At 48.6% G+C, this 21,083-nt stretch overlaps 1 protein-coding gene across 5 annotated transcripts in view; it reads right to left on the bottom strand.

Annotated features, from left to right (window-relative positions):
• Window positions 1–1,411: 1,411 nt before the first annotated feature.
• M1AP (meiosis 1 associated protein) overlaps window positions 1,412–21,083 on the bottom strand; it is a 114,429-nt gene continuing 94,757 nt past the window's right edge. For 4 of the 5 annotated variants that reach the window (XM_029595960.1, XM_029595950.1, XM_029595969.1 and 1 more), the window contains 2 exons: window positions 5,069–5,221; window positions 1,412–3,656 (listed from right to left, as the gene is read on the bottom strand). In XM_029595960.1, the coding sequence (XP_029451820.1) occupies window positions 3,495–3,656; window positions 5,069–5,221 (315 nt within the window). In that variant the 3' untranslated portion in view covers window positions 1,412–3,494. Of the gene's footprint in view, window positions 3,657–5,068; window positions 5,222–9,464; window positions 11,308–21,083 lie in introns of those variants that run through there. The other variant, XR_003855701.1, reaches the window with a different exon arrangement.

Here is a 21,083-nt window from a genome sequence, read left to right as displayed (position 1 = left end):
TCCTTGATTGGCAAGAAACTCAACTGGGCCTTGGAAGAGACATCAGCGGACCAATTGCGCAGGCAAAGAAGCCTTCTGGTGGAGACTACCGACGCCATAGTTCTGGAAGACGTCCATAGGAGGTCATATAAGGCATCTGCCCCATATGCCACCGCCACCTCCATGTGCTCCGCCTGAGCCGCTTCCGAAGGCGGGAGGTCCTGGGAAGTTAACAACTGCTGGACCCAATGTAAACCGGCCCAGAGCATGAAGCTACTGCAGACCGCAGCCCGAATGCCCAGGGCGGAGACCTCGAAGATCCTCTTTAGGAGAACCTCCAGCTTCTGGTCCTGGAGATCCTTTAAGGCCGCCGCTCTGGCAACTGGGATCATAGTCCTCTTTGTAACTGCCGACACGAAGCATCCACCTTGGGAGACCTGAGGATCTCCAAGACCTCCTCCGGCAATGGATATAACTTCTCCATTGCCCGCCCCACTCTGAGGCCGGCATTCGGAACATCCCACTCATGAGTCAGCAATTGTTGGAGCATGGGATGAAGAGGAAAAGTCAGGGAGGGACCCCGCAACCCCGCTAGGACCGGGTCCACCACCCCTGGAGAAGGCGCCTCCTGCGGGAGATCCACTCCTAGCTCCGCCAAGACTCACGAAATAAGCAGGTCTAATCTTCCTTGTGAAAAAAGTGTACCACCTTTGGATCATCGCCTTCCAGACGAGCCGTACTCCCCAGGTCCTCATCCAAGTCCCCTCCAGGAGGGGGTGGAGGAGTCAGGGTCACATCCGCCTAGCCGTCTCCCATGGGGTCAGATACTGAGGCTGCCGCCCCAGGGAGAGAGGAGCCTTTAACCTTCTTTACTCGCAGTGACCCCTGGGGGTCTTGAAATCTTGGCACCTTGCTTGGGGGACAATCCGGCTGCCCCTGTACCACAGCCTCCCTCTGATGAGCTTGCGTGGCCAGAAAAGCCCTGTGCATGAGGAGGACAAAGTCCAATGAGAAGGCCTCAGCCCTGCCCCCCCAGCGATAAAATATTGGGATCACCCCCCAAATCCTCTCTGGGCCGCTCCCGCAGGTCTTCTGGACTGCCGGGGACCGGAGAAAGCTGAGGAGGGAGTTCCCCTCCCCGTAAAGCCTGAACGTCTGCCGCGGTAAATGATTCTAAGATGGCCACCGTTCTCTGCTCAGCGGGAACAGATCGGCCTGACTGCCCTGATCATGCTGCCGCTTGCGAGACGCCGGTAGCAAGACTGAAGTGCCTTACCGACCGGGAAGCCTACACTGCAACCAAAAGTGCAAACCACAGCACCTCCATCTGCTGGAGACAGAGAAATCCTGAGGAGCTGCAGGTGGCACACCAGGTTAAGAAGGGGTGCCTTACAAGTTTTTCACTGTCTCCATCTGCTGGATGGGAGGCAAAACCCAGCAGTCTTGACTGATCTGGGTACGTACAGGGAACATGAAGTTCCATAACAATGACACACAAAGCCCACAACGCTATTATTACAATTATGCAATACAAAGTTCAAGCATTCATAGAGAGTTTAATATTACTTGTTGTAAAGAGACAGCAAAGTGCAATATTATGAACTATCATAATACCTGTGTGTGCAAAACTAATTTTCTGCTTAGACACATATAAACAAGTCATAAACAATCATCAGGCCCTGATTCTTTGTTTAAGCATTTTTAAATTTCTTATGCACGAAAAAAGGAACACATTTACTTTCCTTGAGTAGCATTGTTACTCAACATCAATTCAGCAGTAGTTTTTGAATCATGGGACCCCCCGAGAAAAAACAACATAACGCTGTTTCGAGAGAACTCTACATTAGGAGTACACACTGCTATAGATGTCACTTTTTGGCTCATTTAAGTGGCATCGGAATTTTTGTTAGAGAGCGCTTGACAATACATATTGCCTGAAGCTAAAAAAAGAATCAGAGTCCGATGATTAATTATGACCCGGTTTATATGTGTGTAAGCAGAAATTTAGCTACACATGCACGGGTAATATAAATGTTCCATAATATTGCACTTTGATGTCTCTTTACCATAAGTAATATTCATTTCTCTATGAATGCTTGAACTTTGTATTGCATACTGTATGCATTCAACTACTTTGGTTATTACAATTATGACATTTTTCTTCATAAATATTTGTAATTATATTGAAGTTTTTATACCATAGGTTTTTTTCTGCTGTAAAAATCAGTTCCTATTGTAAAAATGACTGTCTGCCCCAAACACATCTTGCTAAAAAAGCTAATTTGGAGACCTTCCTCTCTACTCAACTATTTAAAAAAATAAATACATTTTTAGTTTAATAAATGTAACCCATATGTCTGCAGGCTAAAAGCAGTGCTCTCCTCTTTACAACCACACTGTTCTCCTCAGGAATGATCATTAAGAAAATTTAAACTGTCAAAGTTGCAAGCTAATCACCAGCCCTCCTCCCCCTGTCCTGTGTTTCTTGTGACAAAATCATGGGTTGAAGTAATTTGGGTGTGAGGGAGCTTACAAGAGTCTGGCGTTTCCTGCACTCCCAGGGCCTTCAAATAAATAAATCTGGCACTCAGAATGGAAGGGCTAAATGTGCTGATACCTACAGACTAGAAAGACTCCTCTTTGCTTCTGATCAGATACAAAAGAAAAATTGGTTTTCTCCCAAAGACCTTGGCAGGGGAGGGGAGGCAGGGAGAGACTCTCTTCCTGGCTAAAGCTTGACAGTGGAAGAAAATAAATGTACCTAATACTATTACGAGAGGCACCCACATCAATAGGGAATAGTGCTGATTACAGACAGCAGGTAGTCCTGCCATTTAGGTTTTGTATTTTGTTATCAGTTACAGGTAAATAGTATTTTGAGAAGAGTGTTGGACTCGGTGCATGAAGTCCCCTTTTAGACTAACCAGCTATGTGGTATTTTTCGGTTTTGGGGGCACAGGGATCCTATTAAATCTCACAAAGGCATAGTTAAGAACACTTTTGATACCTTCTCTATTCTTCTATTTAAATTCCAGTATTTTTTTCCATGAGGGTTTTTGTTAAACAGCACCAGGTGTTGTGGTCTTTACTGGGAAAACAGTGTCTGGCCTGTGACATGTAATGGAGTCACCATGTGTCAACTAGCCTTAGCCAATCGGATGAGGCTTTCCTTAACCTTTATATACAAATAATTAGAAATGCAGGGTTTCACAGCCAATGCACTATAAGTATCAACATTAAAATAAATACTCCAGGCCAAGTCGTTTCCTGTAGATATGCTCAGAATATGAGCATATCTTCAGGGGCCTGAGCCTCCTTAATGATACATCCAACTGCTGGTACTTCTAATTACAGATTTCCATATAATAAAATACCTTCCATATAATAAAATACCTTCATGCTCAGGAACAAAAGATCAGAAGTATTTCTAGTGCTGTTTTCCTGTATAACCCAGAACCGAACGAGAGACCTCATTTTTTTTACACACTTTGCCAAACGTGGATGTAAAACTCAGTCTAAATCCCCTTCAAAAACTCATCCTCCTCGAACGAGCTGAGATTGCAGGTGTCCTTGGCTGGTGCAGAAGTTCTAAAAATCTTGGCAGCGTAGGCTGGTGCGTGAACCATCGGTAGGGGAGCTACGGTAGCCTTGGCTTTGCTTTGAATCTGTCTGCCTTGCTGTGGAAGCAAAATATGAAAAATCTAAGACATTGGAAAAATACGACAAAAAGGATAGGGATTGCCTGTGATGCCATGGGCTAAAGGTTTTGCCACTGGGTTATTAAGGACCCCCTCCCTCTCCTTTCCTTTCTTTCTGATCACAGCTCAAAGCTGCGATACCAGCAGTCAGCAAATCCATGTAGTTCTCAGGGACCCAAATACAGCTAGCTTAATTTCACCCCTCTCACATGGATTCTCTCTAGCTATTTTGGGGAATGTCATTCCTGCTCACCAACTTTCCATAAGTAAATTAAAAAAAATATATATATTTTTTTCTTATATTTCCTGGAAAGCATGAGGTAACTTGCACAGAGCAGCAGTTGCAACCCTAAAGGGGACACAATGGGATTGGAGGTTGGGTTCCATTTGGGAATTTGATCTGTTCTGGTTGGATGCGCATAAAATCGCTACTGGGCCCTTATTTTCTAATTACCATATATTAAAAAAAAGAGCAGAAAATATACTCGGGCTGAGTATGTTTTTCAGCTCACTGAACTGTTGCTGAACCTGGAGTAGAGAGGAGAGAGAACCAAAGAGGAAAGACGGGGGAGGGGGGATAAGAGAAAGCATCTGCCCCTAACTGGGGTGTGCTGTAGAGATGTGAATCGTGTGATCGATCGTCTTAACGATCGATTTTGGCTGGGGGGAGAGGGAATCGGATCGTCGCGGTTTTGTTTTTGTAAATATCGTGTAAATCGTAAATCGGGGAGGGCGGGAAAACCGGCACACTAAAACATCCCTAAAACCCACTCCGACCCTTTAAAATAAATCCCCCACCCTCCCGAACCCCCCCAAAATGTCTTAAATTACCTGGGGGCCAGTGGGGGGTCCCCATTGTGATCTTCCACTCTCGGGCCACGGGTGCGTTGATAGAAAATGGCGCCGGTGCTACCTTTGCCCTGTCATTTTGCAATATGGCCGGCGCCATTTTGCAAAATGGCGCCGGCCGTACAGCAACACGATTCGAGTGCAGGAGGTCATTCCCGGACCCCCGCTGGACTTTTGGCAAGTCTTGTGGGGGTCAGGAGGCCCCCCCAAGCTGGCCAAAAGTCCCTGGGGGTCCAGCGGGGGTCCGGGAACGACCTCCTGCACTCGAATCGTGTTGCCGTACGGCCGGAGCCATTTTGCAATATGGCCGGCGCCCTCCCCCTTCCCCTTCCCCCGATTTACGATTTTTGACGATAAATCAGGGGAATTCCTATTAAATATCGCCTCTAACGATTTTTGACGATTTAAAATATATCGGACGATATTTTAAATCGTCAAAAAACGATTCACATCCCTAGTGTGCTGCTTCCTGTGTTGGGTGACAGTATTCTACCCCAGTTCTAGTTAGGAGAGGAAGGGAAGGGAGGACAGAGATTTTGTGCCTGTCTGGGCTGAGTGCGCTGCTCCCTGGGTGATGCTATTGGCTGGCGGTGCGCCGGAGTTCTGCTTAAAAGGCCTCTCAGATGCTTGAACAGGTTGTTCCTCACATTCAGGGGGTTGTAGGTGGATTCCACTTCTAGGCTGTTAAGAACATTCTGCCCAGAGACAGAAAAAAAAGCATTACCCTTTATAAAGCCCTTTTCTCAATATAGAATGTTACCCTTAAGCAGAGTGAATTAGCAATAACGTGTGAGTGACATCATCCGACAGCATCAACATTTATTTAATTTATTTAAAGCCCCTTGATCTCTTGTAGAGCTTAAGCTTTAGCAAGATAGCCAACTCTCCAGGAAGGCGCATGGGTATTAAGTATGGCTAATTCATCCTGCTATCTACAGAAAACTTACTTGCTTTGTTGGCAAGCAAGCATGAATTAGCCATTATGTGTTGGGAGTCCCAAGTTGAGGATTGCATAGCAGAGCAAAACTGAAATAGACAACCCATCTCACACCAGTGGACAGTGGACTACTGAGAGAACAGGCTTTGCACAACTACTTGTCCAAAGTTACTGTCTCCTTGGGACATGTTGTCAAGACCAGGGGTAGGCAACACCGGTCCTCAAATGCCACAAACAGATCAGGTTTTCAGCATGTCCACAATGATCATGCATGAGAGAGATTTGCATGCTCTGCTTCATCGCATGCAAATCTTTTTCATGCATATTCATTGAGGCTATCCTGAAAACCAGGCCTGTTTTTGGGACTCAAGGATGAGAGTTGCCTACCCTGGTCTAGACAGTAGTGGGACAAAAAGGTGTGAACTGATGACCAAATAGCAGCTTTGCTAATGTCTTCAATAGAAATAGGATAATCCTCAATTAACAAAAAAAGACCCCAAGGTACAAATAATGAATGTCCCACACAAAGTACCTTGAAAAAATATTCAAAATAATACTGAAAACTGGTACGCGATTTAGAAATTTTTTTTATAGTTTTAAATTTTTTATTAAAGGAGGAAAAAGGGCTTCAAATGTTATGTCATGTTATGATCAGGCTTGTGAACCCTTAGACCGATGAGAGGACGGTATACCTTAGGAGGTGGGTCTTTAGGTTCCCCCGTCAGGTGGCAAGGCGGAACAGAAGATGTGACCGGCTGACCCTCAGCACTAAAGACTGAGGCGACCTTGGAGAAAGTGAAGAGTCGAGACGTCGGAGAAGCCAACTGGGTCTTCACTGCTGGAAGCCCACAGTCCCCCTGGGAGGAGCCCATAGGGACCCGGGCCGCTGGGACTTAGGTGGGCCCTTGGAGACGATGGTCCGGAAGAAGTCCAAGGTCGAATGCCAGAGGGTCGTCGCTTACCAGTCCGAGGTCACACACCAAGACTCACCACTTGCCAGTCCGAAGACACACACCAGGAACACTGCTTGCCAATCCAAAGTCAGACACCGAGGAATCACTGAGAAGAAACAGGAACCAGGAAGCAAGGATCCGAAGTGCCAGAAGACTCACCGAAGCAAGCAGACTTGAACGATGTTGCCAAGTCAAGGAGTGAGTGGAGGAAGTCTCCTTATATACTTCCCCTGGTCTGGTTCGTTGGAAACAGGTGCAGGCAATTAAAGGGACGAGGTCCCTTTAAATTTTGTAAGGAGGCGCAGCTTCGCGCCTAAGAGGACGGCGGCCATCTTGGATTCCCGGCTGCGGAGGAAAGCGGCCCGACGCCGCGAGGGAGGAGCAGGGATGCCCCCCCAACCCGGTGGCCACCGCGGAAGCCCACGCCGGCGCGTGGGAATGACTGGCACAAGACTCCCGCGGCCTCCCCGACGCTGTAGCGGTGGCCCGTCGTTGCGGGTCAGGTAGGGGATCGCAGCCGCGGAACACAGCATTCATAGGCCTACTGGCCAAAAAGACAATTCTCATTTGTAAAGCCAGAATAAGCCTTTAAAATAATTATAAGTTCAAAAAAACCTCTTTATAATTAGAAAAAGTGTGCTTCTAACAATTAGAATATAATTCCCAATCTGAAAAAGGTAGTAACACTAGGAAAAAAATGAAAGGCTAGCTTAATTTAAATATCCTCCCAAAGTGATTTTTCAGAATCCCAATTTTTCAGAATCCAATGCTGTCAGCGTTTCGCCTTCACGGGCTACATCAGGGAATCCTTTGAACATACATTATGATTATGTATATATCATCATTTTAAAAGGCTTATTCTAGATATTCAAATGAGAATTGTCTTTTTGGCCAGTAGGCCATCTGAAGTCCTTTTAACTCTTTTAATAAAAAATTAAAAACTATTAAAAAAAATTTCTAAATCACTCACCAATTGTTTAGTATTATTTAGAATATTTTTTTCAAGATACTTTCAATAGAAATGGGCCCGAGAAGAGCCACTGAAGTCACTATGGCTCTCATTTGATAAGCCATGACAGATTCTTTGACCTGAACTCTTACAAGTACATTTTAAAAGGAGCTCATATGTCCCATAAAAGTGCATATTGAGCACGTGAGCAAAAATACGCTCAATTTTATATCGTGTCTGCCAAGTACACGTGTACCATTTAAAATATCCCTATTGCGTGTATGTGTTGGAGCCTTTACATGTGTAAGAGAGAGAGAGAGAGACTCTTTTAGAGAGACAATCTGACAATCTATATATCTCCCTCTATAAGAGGGGCACTTTCAACTCAGGGTGGGTTTTTGGGGGGGGGGCAGAGTTCCAAGGGTCTACAGAACTTCGCACCCTAGGCATACCAATGTAACATCGCCCCCCCCCCCCCAAAAAAAAACCCACCCTGAGTTGAAAGTGCCCCTCTTACAGTGGGACATATATAGAGTGTAGGATTGTCTCTTTAAAAGAGATTCACTCCACTCTCTGTCTGTCTGTCTGTCTGTCTCTCTCTCTTCCCTCCCCCCCCCCCCCCCCCCCCCCCTAGTGTTCAGGATCCCTCTGACCCAAAATCTACAGACTTGTGCCTCATCAGGAACAGTAGTAAAGTTATGCAGGTAACATGGTATGCATTACCATGGTCAGCCTTGCAAAATTTGGGGGTTACACACGTAAGTCTTGGCTCCACCCATGCCCCTTTTCTGCCTCCTTATTGTTTTGACGCATGTACAAGTATGTATGCACCTACTTCCCTGCTTCTTAAAATTATGTTGCTCATGCTGTTAGCCAGCCACTACCTAAGAGTGCACTATGCAGTCCACTAGCTAATTAGACAGAGTTTGTTTTGCAACTGCACTTCCCAATCTGTTGTGAACAAAGGACATGAACAGTTGAGAGCTTGATAATGAGTTTGAGTCTTTTTTTTAGGAAACATCAGGACTCTCTTACAGTCCAAGGAGTGAAAAACCCATTCTCCTTTGTGTGCACGTGGTTTTGGAAATAATGTAGGTAGCACAGTAGTTTGATTAATGTGAAACATTGAAACCACTTTCAGAAGGAAATTTGGGTGATATCATAGAAACACCCTATTATGAAAAAACTGAAGTTATGATGAATATGAAAGCAGAGACTGTAGTTCACTTACTCTTTAAGCCACATTGATGGCTACAAGAAGCAACACTTTCCAGGTGAGAAATTTCAAATCCATTGACTTGATAAGTTCGAAAGGAGGTTTCATGAATTGAGCCAGGCAGAGCTGGTGCTTCGATTAGGCACACTAGGCAGTCGCCTAGAGCACCAAAATTTGGGGGATGGCAACATCCCACCAGCACAAGGCCCAGAGGGGGAGAACCAATACTGCCAATGAAGGGAGCTCATGGCTGCGCACTAAGAAGCTGGGTCAGAGCTTTCTTCGTTTGCTTGGTTTCCTTTTATTTTCCTTAAAATGCCTCGTATTAAAAGGAAAGCTAAATTGAAGGAAATTGCCCAGGCTTCTCCCTCGACTGACCTTTTCCAGCCCAGGATTGAGGGCTTCTTTCCCCCAACATCCATAAACATGCTGGGTATGAATGCCCTTGCGGACGCCGACGCGGAGCAAGCGCCGTTGCTGCGGGCCAAAAAAGCATCTCTAAGCCCTAGTGCACCTACCACACCATCTCCCCCTTCAGCACAACGCCTATAGAAGCAGACCCGAGATCCGCAACTCCCGCAGTTAATTGAGTGACTCCCGCGCCTGGGGGTGCTGCTTCAGAGGCAGCTGCAAGTCTTAACTCTATGGTTCCATTGTTGGAGTTCAGTGAGAGTTTTTTCTTCTCTTGCTCTGAAGATTTCATCTAATCCAGGGGTGTTAAACTCATTTTCGCTGAGGGCCACATAAGCCTTATGGTTGTCTTCAAAGGCCCGTTAATAATTCTGTGACTGTTAGGCATAGTTACATTTATAGCCCGTTGAAGGCAACCATAAGGCTGAACATATTGTTAAATAACACAAAACAGGTTTGTAAAAATGCTTACCTATTTTGTTTTCTGGCTGGATGTCGGACACCGTTTTCCCGTGGTCAGTGTGTCTGTCTGGTTGTAGGTCTTGTGCTGTGGCAATCCGTAAAACAGTGTGGAGGTTGTCATCGGTAATGCGTGATCTATGCTTAGTCTTCTTTAGATTCATTATCGAAAACATGTGTTCACATGCATAGGTGCTCCCAAACATGGACAGAATATAGGCAGCATGAAGTCGGAGCTGTGGCATCAAAGCAGGGGGTAGTAGGTGGTAAAAATCCTTGATTTTAGCATCCTGGAACTTTGCTCTCTGGCCATTATCACTTTGAACATCAATGAACTCCATCTGAAGGTGATGGGGTGCATTGTTGACGTCAGTACTGAAAGGATTGGCTATGATGGCAAAGCTTGAGTGCTGTGTTCTAAAGTCAGAGAAGCGCCGATCAACCTCATTAATTAACCGGCCCAATTTGGTAGCCAAACGAACAGTTGAAAAAGCACCAGGAAATGAGGCTGAGATACTTTGACAAACAGGAGAGTGAACAAGATTGTCCTGGTCCACTTGGGACTTCCATAGGTGAAGTTTACACTGGAAAGCTGTGATCATGTCAGACATCTGCATGATGGCTTGTTTGTGTCTCTGCAGCTTCTGATTCAGTTGGGCGAGAAGATCTGTCATGTCACACAACATAGCAAAATCATACAGCCAGTTTGGATCCGACACTTCAGGCAAGGTTTTCCTTTACTTTGCATGAAAAGTGCAATTTCTTCTTTAAGCTCAAAAAATCGTTTAAGCACTACGCTCCTACTCAGCCACCTTACTTCTATGGAGTAGGACACGTCTCCATGCTCTGAATCCATCTCCTGCAAAAACACCTGGAACTGTCTATGATTCAAGCTACGTGCCCAAATGAAGTTCACTGTTTTCGTGACCGTGGTCATTATATTATCAAGTTCCAGAACTTTTCCACCCAAAGCTTCTTGGTGGATAATGCAATGATACGTTATCAAATGTGTGTGGCAGTTAATTCCTTGCATTTTCTCCTTCATTAATCCAACCAAGCATGTTTTTTCTCCACACATGGCAGGTGCACCATCAGTAGTTAGCCCCACCAACTTTTCCCAGGATAATTTATGTTTACTTATGGACTTCTCCACCGCATCAAAAATGTCCTTCCCTGTTGTCGTCCCATGCATGGCAGCTACATCCAAGAGCTCCTCAGTGATAGAGAAGTCTGCCTTCATGCCTCTTATAAAAATGGATGGATGCGCTGTATCCATGTTGTCTATGCTTTCATCAACAGCTAATGAAAAAGCCAGATAACTGCATGCCTCTTCGGCCAGCTGTGTTGTCAGATTTCCTGCTAGTTCCTTAACTCGGTTTGCGATGGTGTTTCTTGACAAACTGACATTTTTAAAACTCCGTATCTGATCGGGGCACATCTGTTCACATACCTTTAGCATACACTCCTTCAAAAATTCACCCTCTGAAAAACACTTAGAAGCCCGAGTGATTTCTTCAGCCACAATAAAGCTAGCTTTCACTGCTGCATCATTTTGGGCTGCAGCTTTTGTGAACATCTTCTTCTGCGATTGCAGTCTGACTTTTAATTCTTGGACCATTTGTTGTTTTTCTCGGAGGCTATATTTAGCATACTTAGTTCCATGTTTGGTCTCAAAATGCCGACATATATTGTATTTCTTGAACACCGCCACTGCCTCATAACACAAAAGACATACTGGTTTTTCTCCTTGAAGCTTTCCCATCTTTCATGAAATTGTCTTCCTTCTTCATCAACTTTTCTCTTGTTGGACATTTTGGGATTCAAATTGTTCCACCAGAGATGTTGTGGTGCGCCACCTAAGTAAAAGATCAAGATGTCTTTTAGGACCATTTTGCTGTCACATAAGTGCCCCCCTCAGAGCTCCTGCTGTCACATAACCACTGCCCTCACAAAGAGCCTGCTGCCATATTTCCCCCAGCCCCCAGAGAGCCTGCTTTCATATTTCCCACAGTCCCCAGATAGCCATCTGCCACCAGTTGTATTTACCTGCTCCACGTGGGCACAAAAAGAAAATGCCGCCCGGCCCTGTGATGATCTGTGCACTGCGGCTCCACCTCCACACTACGTTGTGTAGCACAGCCGGGGCGTGATGCGCACATGATTGCTGAGCGGCCGGGACGGGATTGGTGATTGCATGGGGGAAGTGCCTACAGTGCTGCTGCACTGCTGACACATATTCTCATCCATTTTTCCTCAGCCGCCCATATCATTGGCGGGGCACAAAAAATAAGGTCGCAGGCTGGATTTGGCCCACGGGCCTTGTGTTTGACACATGTGATCTAATCCATCCCCGATGCAGACTTTGCAATTCACATTTGGAGGGGACTCAGTGTTACGGTTTTGGGCTGTAGCCTGGTGTGGTGAACACCACCTGCAGGTGTGACACAGGACAGGAAGATGGGAGTAATAGCAGATGATCTGGTGAGGCTGGGTAGTCTCTGGTGCCAGGTGCAGGATGATAGAATTCCTGGAGCTGGGTGCTGGCTGAGAAGAGTCTCTGGAGCTGAGAGCATGGGGGTAAGGGTGAAATTCAGGAAACACCGTGGGTACGTGTGGATGTAAATGCAGGTAAGTGTGGTCTGTTATACTGCAACTGAGTGCAGGTATGAGTGGAATCAGAATAGCGTGCAGATAAGTGTGAGACTGGATGCAGGTAAGCGTGAGCTGGAGGAGGAAAACCAGAGCAAGGAAGACAGACAATGACAGGACTGGACAAACCAGGACAAGGACTACACTGAACATAAAACCACAAAATGCCCGAAGGCAGCGAGGTAATGAAGCAGGGGGAAGCAGGAGAGTAATAGGGCAGCAACAGAAAGGGATTCAGGGACAGAGGGGACAAGAAGGCAGGCAAGGCTGAATGCCTACAGAGCAAGATCAGCAGAGGCCCAAAGGCCACAGAGCAAGGCAGGGAAGCGGGAAGCCCGAAGGCTAAATCAGGGAGACCAAAGGAACTCGATGCTGAAGCACTGAGGCATGGGTTAGGCAGGGTTAAATAGGGAGTTCTGGACATGGAGCAGATAGGCAAGGAAGACTGAGCCAGCCAGGGGAGCGTGCTCATGGGGGGCCTCTGGTGGTGAGGAGGCTGCACAGCAGCCATAGTCATAACACTCAGCTGTTAACGCTCTGTTGAGTGAAAATGGCTTGGATATTAGAACATCTTTTGCTGCTAAGGTAACTTTAACTAAACCCCCAGTGATTACATTGGATGCTGTTTGGAATGTTTTAGTATCATTGGAAGTTTCTATTTCCTCTTTGACAAAAATTGCTTTAGATACCAATCAGCGTGTACTGGCAATGGATAAAATCGTGGCTTCACATGGGGGGAAAATTGAAGTTTTGCAGTCTCAAGTATCTTCAGTTGAGAAGATCCAAAATGGTTTGGTTCAATCTGATTTGATTTACTCCTAGAAATTAGAGAACGTTGAGAATGCTTTGAGAAGTCTGAACTTGAAAGTTCTTAATTTTCCCATTATTAAATTGATTTATCTGCTGGAACTCTTTAAGAACTGTATTTCATAAGTTCTCAAGATTCTCAAAGCATATTATTTGCCATCCCAACCTACTAGAACTCATGAAGATCAAGTGCAGGATCCTTCTTTAAATCTATCGGACTTTCTCGAATCATCACAAGAAGCACTAGTTTCTAAGAGGGGAACTTTATTAGTATCTTTTGCTTTTTTGAATGATAGAAATTCAGTCCTTAGATTTTCTTTCGTAATAGATCACTTCTATTTTATGGTCAGATGATATTGATATTTCCTGATATAAGTAGAGTTACACAGAATTGTAGGAGGAAATTTCTTTCAATTCATTCTGAAGTTTTGTCATTAGGTGCACACTTTACATTGGATCCATGTAAATGTTTTGTGGGATACTTAAATGGTTTTTTTGGGGTTTGTTTTTTTAAATTCTTTATTTATCTGCTTTTCAGTTTACAAAAATTCATCATTTTTGCAATACAGAAAATGGAACAACCAATTTTAATATTAGAAGAAAAACAAAAAAAAACAAAACTAGATGAAACTAAATCCTATCACATTACTTCACCATCTTTTGTTATTGAAATATTTCCATTTACCCAAAAATCAATATCAATAATGGGACAACTCCATGGAATTTTAAGAGAGAATTACAGGAAATAAAATATTCAAAAGGAAAATGGCCTTTACACGCTATGCAGCAAACAAAAAAAAATCATACATTTGTGGGAGTCGATGTGGCTGGCTTTCTCAAATCAATAAAGGACTTTAACTGTTCAAGAGAAAAAAGAATAAAGGTATCTACTCCTTTCTTGAGCACGCATTTACACGGAAACTTTAACATAAAAGAAAAACCTAAAGCAATCACTTCCTGACGTAGGGCTAAAAAGCCACTACGTCTTATTTGTGTAGCAGCAGCCAAGTCAGGGTAGATTTTAACATTAGCATTCATATATGAAACTGGAAAAGAACCAAAATATTTTCTCATAACCATTTGTAAATCTGTTAAGGAAATAAAGGAGACCAGAAGTGTTGCTCTCTTAGCACATTAATATCTGAATTTTCTATTATTTCAGTGAGGTTCCCTTGCCAGTTCTGAGCAGTAGCTGTTGCTGCAGACTTTGAGAGGAAATAACATTTATTAATAGATGGAAGTTCTTCCTGGGATATTCCCAGTATTTCCCCCATAAATTTCTTTAAGGTGGTATATGGAGTCTCTCCAATCACTCTTGGAAAATTCAAAATACGCAAATTCAATTGCCTTGACTTATTTTCCAGAGTCTCAATCCTCTTAGCAAGGGTATCTCTCTCTCTTACTGTGGCAGCTTTGAACTCCAAATTTCCAGACTCCTCTTCCAAAGCATGAACTTTATCAGTAATCACATTTATCTGTTTTTGCATTTGAGAAGTAATTGTAGTACTTTGTAATATTGAATGCTCCAGTCTTGTATTAAAACCATTGAAGGTATTCACTATGCCTGCCATCATTTCCCACAAAGCGACAAGAGTTATAACCTGAGGGCATTCAGGGACAACCAAAGGGGCAAATTCGGGTACTCCTCCCGCAGGATTTTGCAGAGTTCCTCCCGAGGGTTCTTCCCCGATTACCCCTGGTCCTAGCCCGGTACCTGATATTACTTCGCCATTCGGTGTCCCTGGATTGTTTGTAGCCACAAGTCCCGCTTCTCTCGGAGCTGCAGTTACAGCTGTTCCCTCTGCTAACAATCCAGGAAGGTGTTCACCGATAAGCGGTCCATGCTGCAACACCGTCTCAGCCCTCTGCGTCGGCCCTTGTCTTAGGTCTGGACTCAAGGATAACTCCTCCAAGGACAGAGACGGAGCTCTCTCCCCGTCTAGTCCAGCGGGATCCTCGTTCCTTGCCGGGCTAAGGAAGTTCGTGATTTCTTGTTGTCCCATTACTGAAGGTAAAGAGACCGAGGGGAAAACACAAATTTTCCCCTTTCTTTTCGCAGGCATTATTTGAAAAAAGAAAAGAAAATTATTAATTACCTGCTAATTTTCGTTCCTGTAGTACCATGGATCAGTCCAGACCGTGGGTTATGTCCCCAATCCAGCAGATGGAGTCAGCCCAAAGCTTCGAGGGGGCGTCACCATAAGTACTACTACCCCCTCTGCAGGAGTTCAGTATCGAGAATATCAAAGCCCGAGTAAACAGAAAACCCCTGAATTGGATCAAGTGTAAACGAGACGGCAACAATAAGCCGCTGAATTTGAAATAGCGAAAAACTGTACCATCCCACCAACGGATGGGAGGTCACAACGCGTGTCGACCCCCAAGAAAAACAGTCACAGACAGTGAAACAGGGAACACGTGAAAGAACACAGTAGAAAAGACACTACCATATAACAGCTGAGTCGAATCAGCCCCCAAATACAGCTGAGCAGGAGTAGAACCCAAGTGCGGTGGGCGTCTGGACTGATCCATGGTACTACAGGAACGAAAATTAGCAGGTAAGTAATAATTTTCTTTTCCCTGTACGTACCTGGATCAGTCCAGACCGTGGGATGTACCCAAGCTTCCCTAACCCGGGTGGGGTCCTGCGAGGCCTGCTCGTAGAACCTGTTCGCCAAAGTGTCCATGGACGGACGAGGCGAGGTGTAGTCTGTAGTGTCTCGAGAACGTGTGCAACGATTTCCAGGTGGCCGCTCTACAGATTTCTTGCGAAGATACCGATCGACTCTCCGCCCAGGAGGCTGCCTGAGAGCGTGTAGAATGCGCCACAATACCGGGTGGGGGAGTCTGCCCCGCCCCGATGTAGGAAGCGGCAATGCCGGCCTTCAGCCATCTGGCAATAGTCGTCTTCGAGGCCTGGGATCCCTTCCGGGGACCGGACCAAAGGACGAAGAGATGGTCAGAAATCCGAAAATCATTCGTAGCCTCCAGGTAGAGCCGCAGAGTGCGCTTGACGTCAAGGAGACGGAGAGACCGCGGTTCAGACGAAGAGAAAGATGGCAATTCCAACGTCTGATTCACATGGAAGGCGGACACCACCTTCGGGAGGAAGGAAGGCACAGTACGAAGTGAAACGCCCGAATCGGAGAACCGGAGATAAGGCTCTCGACAGGACAGAGCCTGCAGCTCCGAAATACGCCGAGCGGAACATATGGCCACCAGGAACACCGCCTTGAGAGTGAGGTCCTTGATCGTCGCACTCCTCAGTGGTTCAAACGGAGGTCCCGACATGGAACGTAGTACCAGATTGAGGCTCCAAGAGGGTCAAGGATCCCGCAACGGAGGCTGCAAGTGCTTGACACCCTTGAGAAAACGGATGATGTCCGGATGCCGTAACAGAGATCCTCCTCCCCGCAGGAGGGAGCCAAGAGCAGCCACTTGAACCCGAAGTGAGTTGTAAGCGAGCCCCTTTTCCACTCCCGCCTGTAGAAACTGGAGAATCTGCGGGACAGACGCCTCCGTGGGTCTTGTGTTCCGGTCGTTACACCACAGCTCGAACACCTTCCAGACTCGCACATAGGCCACCGACGTCGAAGTCTTCCGAGACCGCAGCAGAGTTGACACTACCGCCTCTGGGTACCCCCGTCGGCGGAGGCGGCACCTCTCAAAAGCCAGGCCGCAAGACAGAAGAGTTCTGCCTGGTCGAAAAATACTGGTCCCTGGTGTAGGAGGCGGGGAAGATGTCCCAGCCGGATGGGTCCGTCGATTACCAGGTGGAGGAGGTCCGCAAACCAAGGTCGTCTTGGCCACTCTGGCGCGACGGTGATCACCATCCCCTGATGAACTTCTATCCGTCGGAGTAGTCTTCCCACCAGCGGCCAAGGGGGAAACGCGTATAGGAGCAGATCGGCCGGCCACGGGAGTGCGAGAGCATCGACGCCCTCCGCCCCCCGTTCTCTCCGGCGACTGAAGAAGCGAGGCGCCTTGGTGTTCTGGGCGGACGCCATGAGATCCAGGTGGGGGGAGCCCCACCGCCGGACGAGCAGCTGCATGGCCTCGTCGGAGAGCGACCACTCTCCGGGATCCAGAAGCTGGCGACTGAGGAAGTCCGCCTGGACGTTGTCCACGCCCGCGATGTGCGAGGCCACCAGGCGGCGCAGATGCCGTTCCGCCCACTGCATCAGCATCGCTGCCTCGAGCGCGACCTGCGGACTGCGAGTGCCGCCCTGACGGTTGATGTAGGCCACCGTAGTCGCGTTGTCCGATAAGATTCCGACTTCCCGATTCCGAAGGAGCGGCAGGAAGTGGAGAAGCGCCAACCTGACCGCTCTGGTCTCCAGACGATTGATGGACCACTTCGATTCCTCCGCGGACCACGTCCCCTGCGTGGCGCTTCGGTCGCAGACTGCTCCCCAGCCTTCGAGACTGGCGTCGGTGGTCACCACCACCCAATTTGGTAGGTCGAGGGACACGCCGCGAGCCAGATTCTCCGGGACCATCCACCAGGCCAAGCTGGTCCTTGCAAACTGGGGTAGCGGAAGTATCACCTGGTAGTCCTGCGAAAGTGGTTTCCAACGGGATAGAAGTGCTCTTTGCAGAGGCCGTAGGTGCGCAAATGCCCAAGGAACCATGTCGATGGTGGAGCCCATCACCCCCAGGAGCTGAAGATAGTTCCAGGAGGTGGGAGCTGGTAATGCAGAGAATCGCTGTATGTGTTCCCGTAGGGCGTGCGCCTTGTCCTGCCGTAGAAAAACCGCGCCCAGACGGGTGTCGAAGGTCGACCCCCAAGAAATCCAAGCGCTGCGAAGGCACGAGGGAGCTCTTGGAGAAGTTCACCACCCATCCCAGGGACTGCAGAAACTCTATCACCCTGGCCACTGCCGCCTGTCCATGTCGAAAAGACTTCGCTCGTATGAGCCAATCGTCCAAATAAGGATGGACTAGAATCCCCTCCTTCCGAAGGGCAGCCGCCACGACTACCATGATCTTGGTGAAGGTGCGCGGGGCCGTTGCCAATCCGAACGGAAGCGCTACAAACTGGAAATGCTGATCCAGGAGTTGCGTAGCCATAGGAGTCGACGCGCCGCCACTACCGAGGCCATGGAGCGGGCGAGGACCCTGAAGAGATCGTAGGAGGCATCAGCCCCGTATGCCACCGCGGCTTCCAGCCGATCCGCCTGGGCGGCCTCCTTGGGAGGCAGCACCTGAGAAGTGAGCAGTAGCTGTACCCAGAGAAGACTAGCCCGCTGGGCAAGCGAGCTGCACATCGCCGCCCGCAGCCCCACTGCGGAGACCTCGAAGACCCGCTTGAGGAATACTTCCAACTTGCGATCCTGCGTATCCCGGAGCGCCGCTCCAGCCGTCACCGGAATGGTCGTCCTCTTCGTGACCGCCGTCACCGCGGAGTCCACCCTGGGTACCTTGATGAGATCCAGAAAATCTTCCGGCAGCGGGTACAGCCTCTCCATGGCTCGGCTGCCCTTTAGCGCAGCTTCCGGGGAATCCCATTCCCTAGTGAGAAGTTGCAGAAACGACTCGTGAATGGGAAATGCCCGCGCCCGCGGACGAAGTGCTGCCAGTACCGGATCCCCCTTCTTCGAAAAAGTGACGACAGCGGGCGCGACGGGAGCTGGCGGGTCCGGCGGGGGATCGAGGTCCAACCCCTGAATGATTTGCGGGATTAGGTCATCCAGCTCTTCCCGCTGGAAAAGGCGCAGCGTGCGTGGATCCTCTCCCTCTGACATAGAGTCCCCTTGTCCCGAAACGGCAGGGTCCGATCCCGGGGAAACTGGGTCCGACCCAGCCCCCCCCCGAACCCACAGGGAGCCGGACATGGACGGGGAGCTGTGGGGCCCCCACGCCCCCCGGAGGGGGGGGCCGGGGAGAGGGATGAAGGTCGCGGTAGCTTGGGGGGTGGAGGCCCCGCGGGAGCAGCCAGCTCCTGCAGGTACGCTGTGTGCATCAGACGAATAAACTCTGGAGAAAACCCCGGCCTACTCGGGGGGACCTCCGCGGGGGAGAGCCCCGGAGGATCCTGCTCCTGTGAGTCCACCTCCGGATCTGCCTCCGGCAGTAAGTTCGGGGGGAGAGCCCTCTGAGGCATCCCCATCCCCCAGCACTGCCCGATCTCCCTCGGGGCGCAGCGCGTGCAAAATGGCCGCCGTTCCCGCCAGGAATGGGGGAGGGGCCGGCCCACGCCGCCCGGGCAAGGCTGTCAACATTGGAAAACGAGTGCGGAGCCCGGACGTGCCTTCCCCCCCTGGGAGGCACCTAGCACAGATGCCCTCCCTTGAAATGCGCGAACCTGGCTCGCCGCAGGCCGAGCAACGCGACGGCCACGGCATAGCAAGCGCGCAGAAAAACAACCCCGGCAGTTAAAATCACTCGGGTAGCCTCAGGAGGGAGGGGGGGGGCCGCGAGACGGCGCGCCGCTGCGGGGGGGCCCGGACAGCCTGCACAACCCGCCGAGCAAACCAAGCGGCGCCGCGGGGGGGCCCGTCCTGGCCTCGCAACCCGCTGAAATCGCACTCCCTGCTCCCTGCTGCCCACGAGGAGCCGGCAAAATGGCCGCGGGAGCGAGTGAAGCCGCTAGTAGGCCGGTCTCACCGGCAGTCGCAGTCAACCTAGCTGAAAAAGAAACTACAGCCAAGAAAATCACAGAAAAACAACTTACCCCGGTAAGAACACTGACTAGCGCTTGGAGAGGAGACAAAGGAGGCAGAGAGCCAGCACAAAGAAGAAGCCCCGCCTCCCCAATAAACCAATTAACTTTTTTTTTTTTTTTTTTTAAACTGAAGTACAACTTGATCCAAGACAAACCAAAGCAAACAACACAGAGAAGAAAGCCCCAACCCAGGGGACACAAGATAGGTTATAGGAAGTCGGGAGCAAGCCCAGATTCCCCTACTCGCATCTGCTGGAGTCAGAAGATACTGAACTCCTGCAGAGGGGGTAGTAGTACTTATGGTGACGCCCCCTCGAAGCTTTGGGCTGACTCCATCTGCTGGATTGGGGACATAACCCACGGTCTGGACTGATCCAGGTATGTACAGGGAAGGTAATTTTCAGGAGCTTCAAGAATCCTGGCTTCCCAGCCTCTCAGCGTGCAGCCATCTTAGGAGCCCCCGCAATCTCAATTTGTAAAATTAATTTAAAAATTAAATTAAATTTAAAAAACGGAAGAGCTGTGCTGGAGTTGCTGCCAATAGGTATGTTGGACATGGAAGGAGCATGACTAAAGGTTCGCTTAGGATGCCAAATACTCTTGCACTGCCACTGGAGCTAGAACTATATTAACATCCCAAACCACCAGAGGTTTACTGACTAGAGCAGGGGTCAGGAACCTATGGCTTGGGAGCCAGATATGGCTCTTTTGATGGCTGCATCTGGCTCGCAGACAAATCTTTAATAAAAAAGTAAAAATCTAACAAAATCCCCCACCCTCCTGACGCCCCTCAAGACCTCCAAAATTAATTTACTACAACCCCCACCCTCCTGACCCCCCCCAAGACCTGCCAAAAGTCCCCGGTGGTCTCCTGGACTTGGGCTGTCGGCTGCCAGTAGTCAAAATGGCGCCGACGGCCCTTTGCCCTCACTATGTCACTGGGGTCGACCAATGGTGGCGGTAGCCCCTGTGACATAGTAAGGGCAAAGGGCCGTCGGCTGCCAGTAATCAAAATGGCATCGACGGCCCTTTGCCCTTACTATGTCACAGGGGCTAGCGCCGCCATTGGTCGACCCCAGTGACATAGTGAGGGCAAAGGGCCATCGGTGCCATTTTGACTACTGGCAGCCGACAGCCCAAGTCCAGGAGATCGCTCCCGGACCCCCGCTGAACCACCAGGGACTTTTGGCAGGTCTTGGGGGGGTCAGGAGGGTGGGGGTTATAGTAAGTTAATTTTGGAGGTCTGGGGGGGCGTCAGGAGGGTGGGGGGTTGTAGTAAATTAATTTTGGATTACTTGGGGGGCGTCAGGAGGGTGGGGGTTTTTGTTAGATTTTTACTTTTTTTATTAAAGATTTGTCTGCGAGCCCTGGACCCCCGCTGGATCACCAGGGACTTTTGGCAGGTCTTGGGGGGGGGGGGGTTAGGAGGATGGGGGGTTGTAGTAAATTAATTTGGCAGGTCTTGGGGGCGTCAGGAGAGTGGGGGGTTGTAGTTAGTATGGCTCTCACGGA

This window comes from Rhinatrema bivittatum, chromosome 1 (genome assembly GCF_901001135.1).
Source record: "Rhinatrema bivittatum chromosome 1, aRhiBiv1.1, whole genome shotgun sequence".
In the NCBI taxonomy this organism is placed as follows: domain Eukaryota; kingdom Metazoa; phylum Chordata; class Amphibia; order Gymnophiona; family Rhinatrematidae; genus Rhinatrema; species Rhinatrema bivittatum.
The sequence above is the reverse complement of the archived record's forward strand: the minus strand, read 5'-3'. Positions and strand labels throughout refer to the sequence as shown.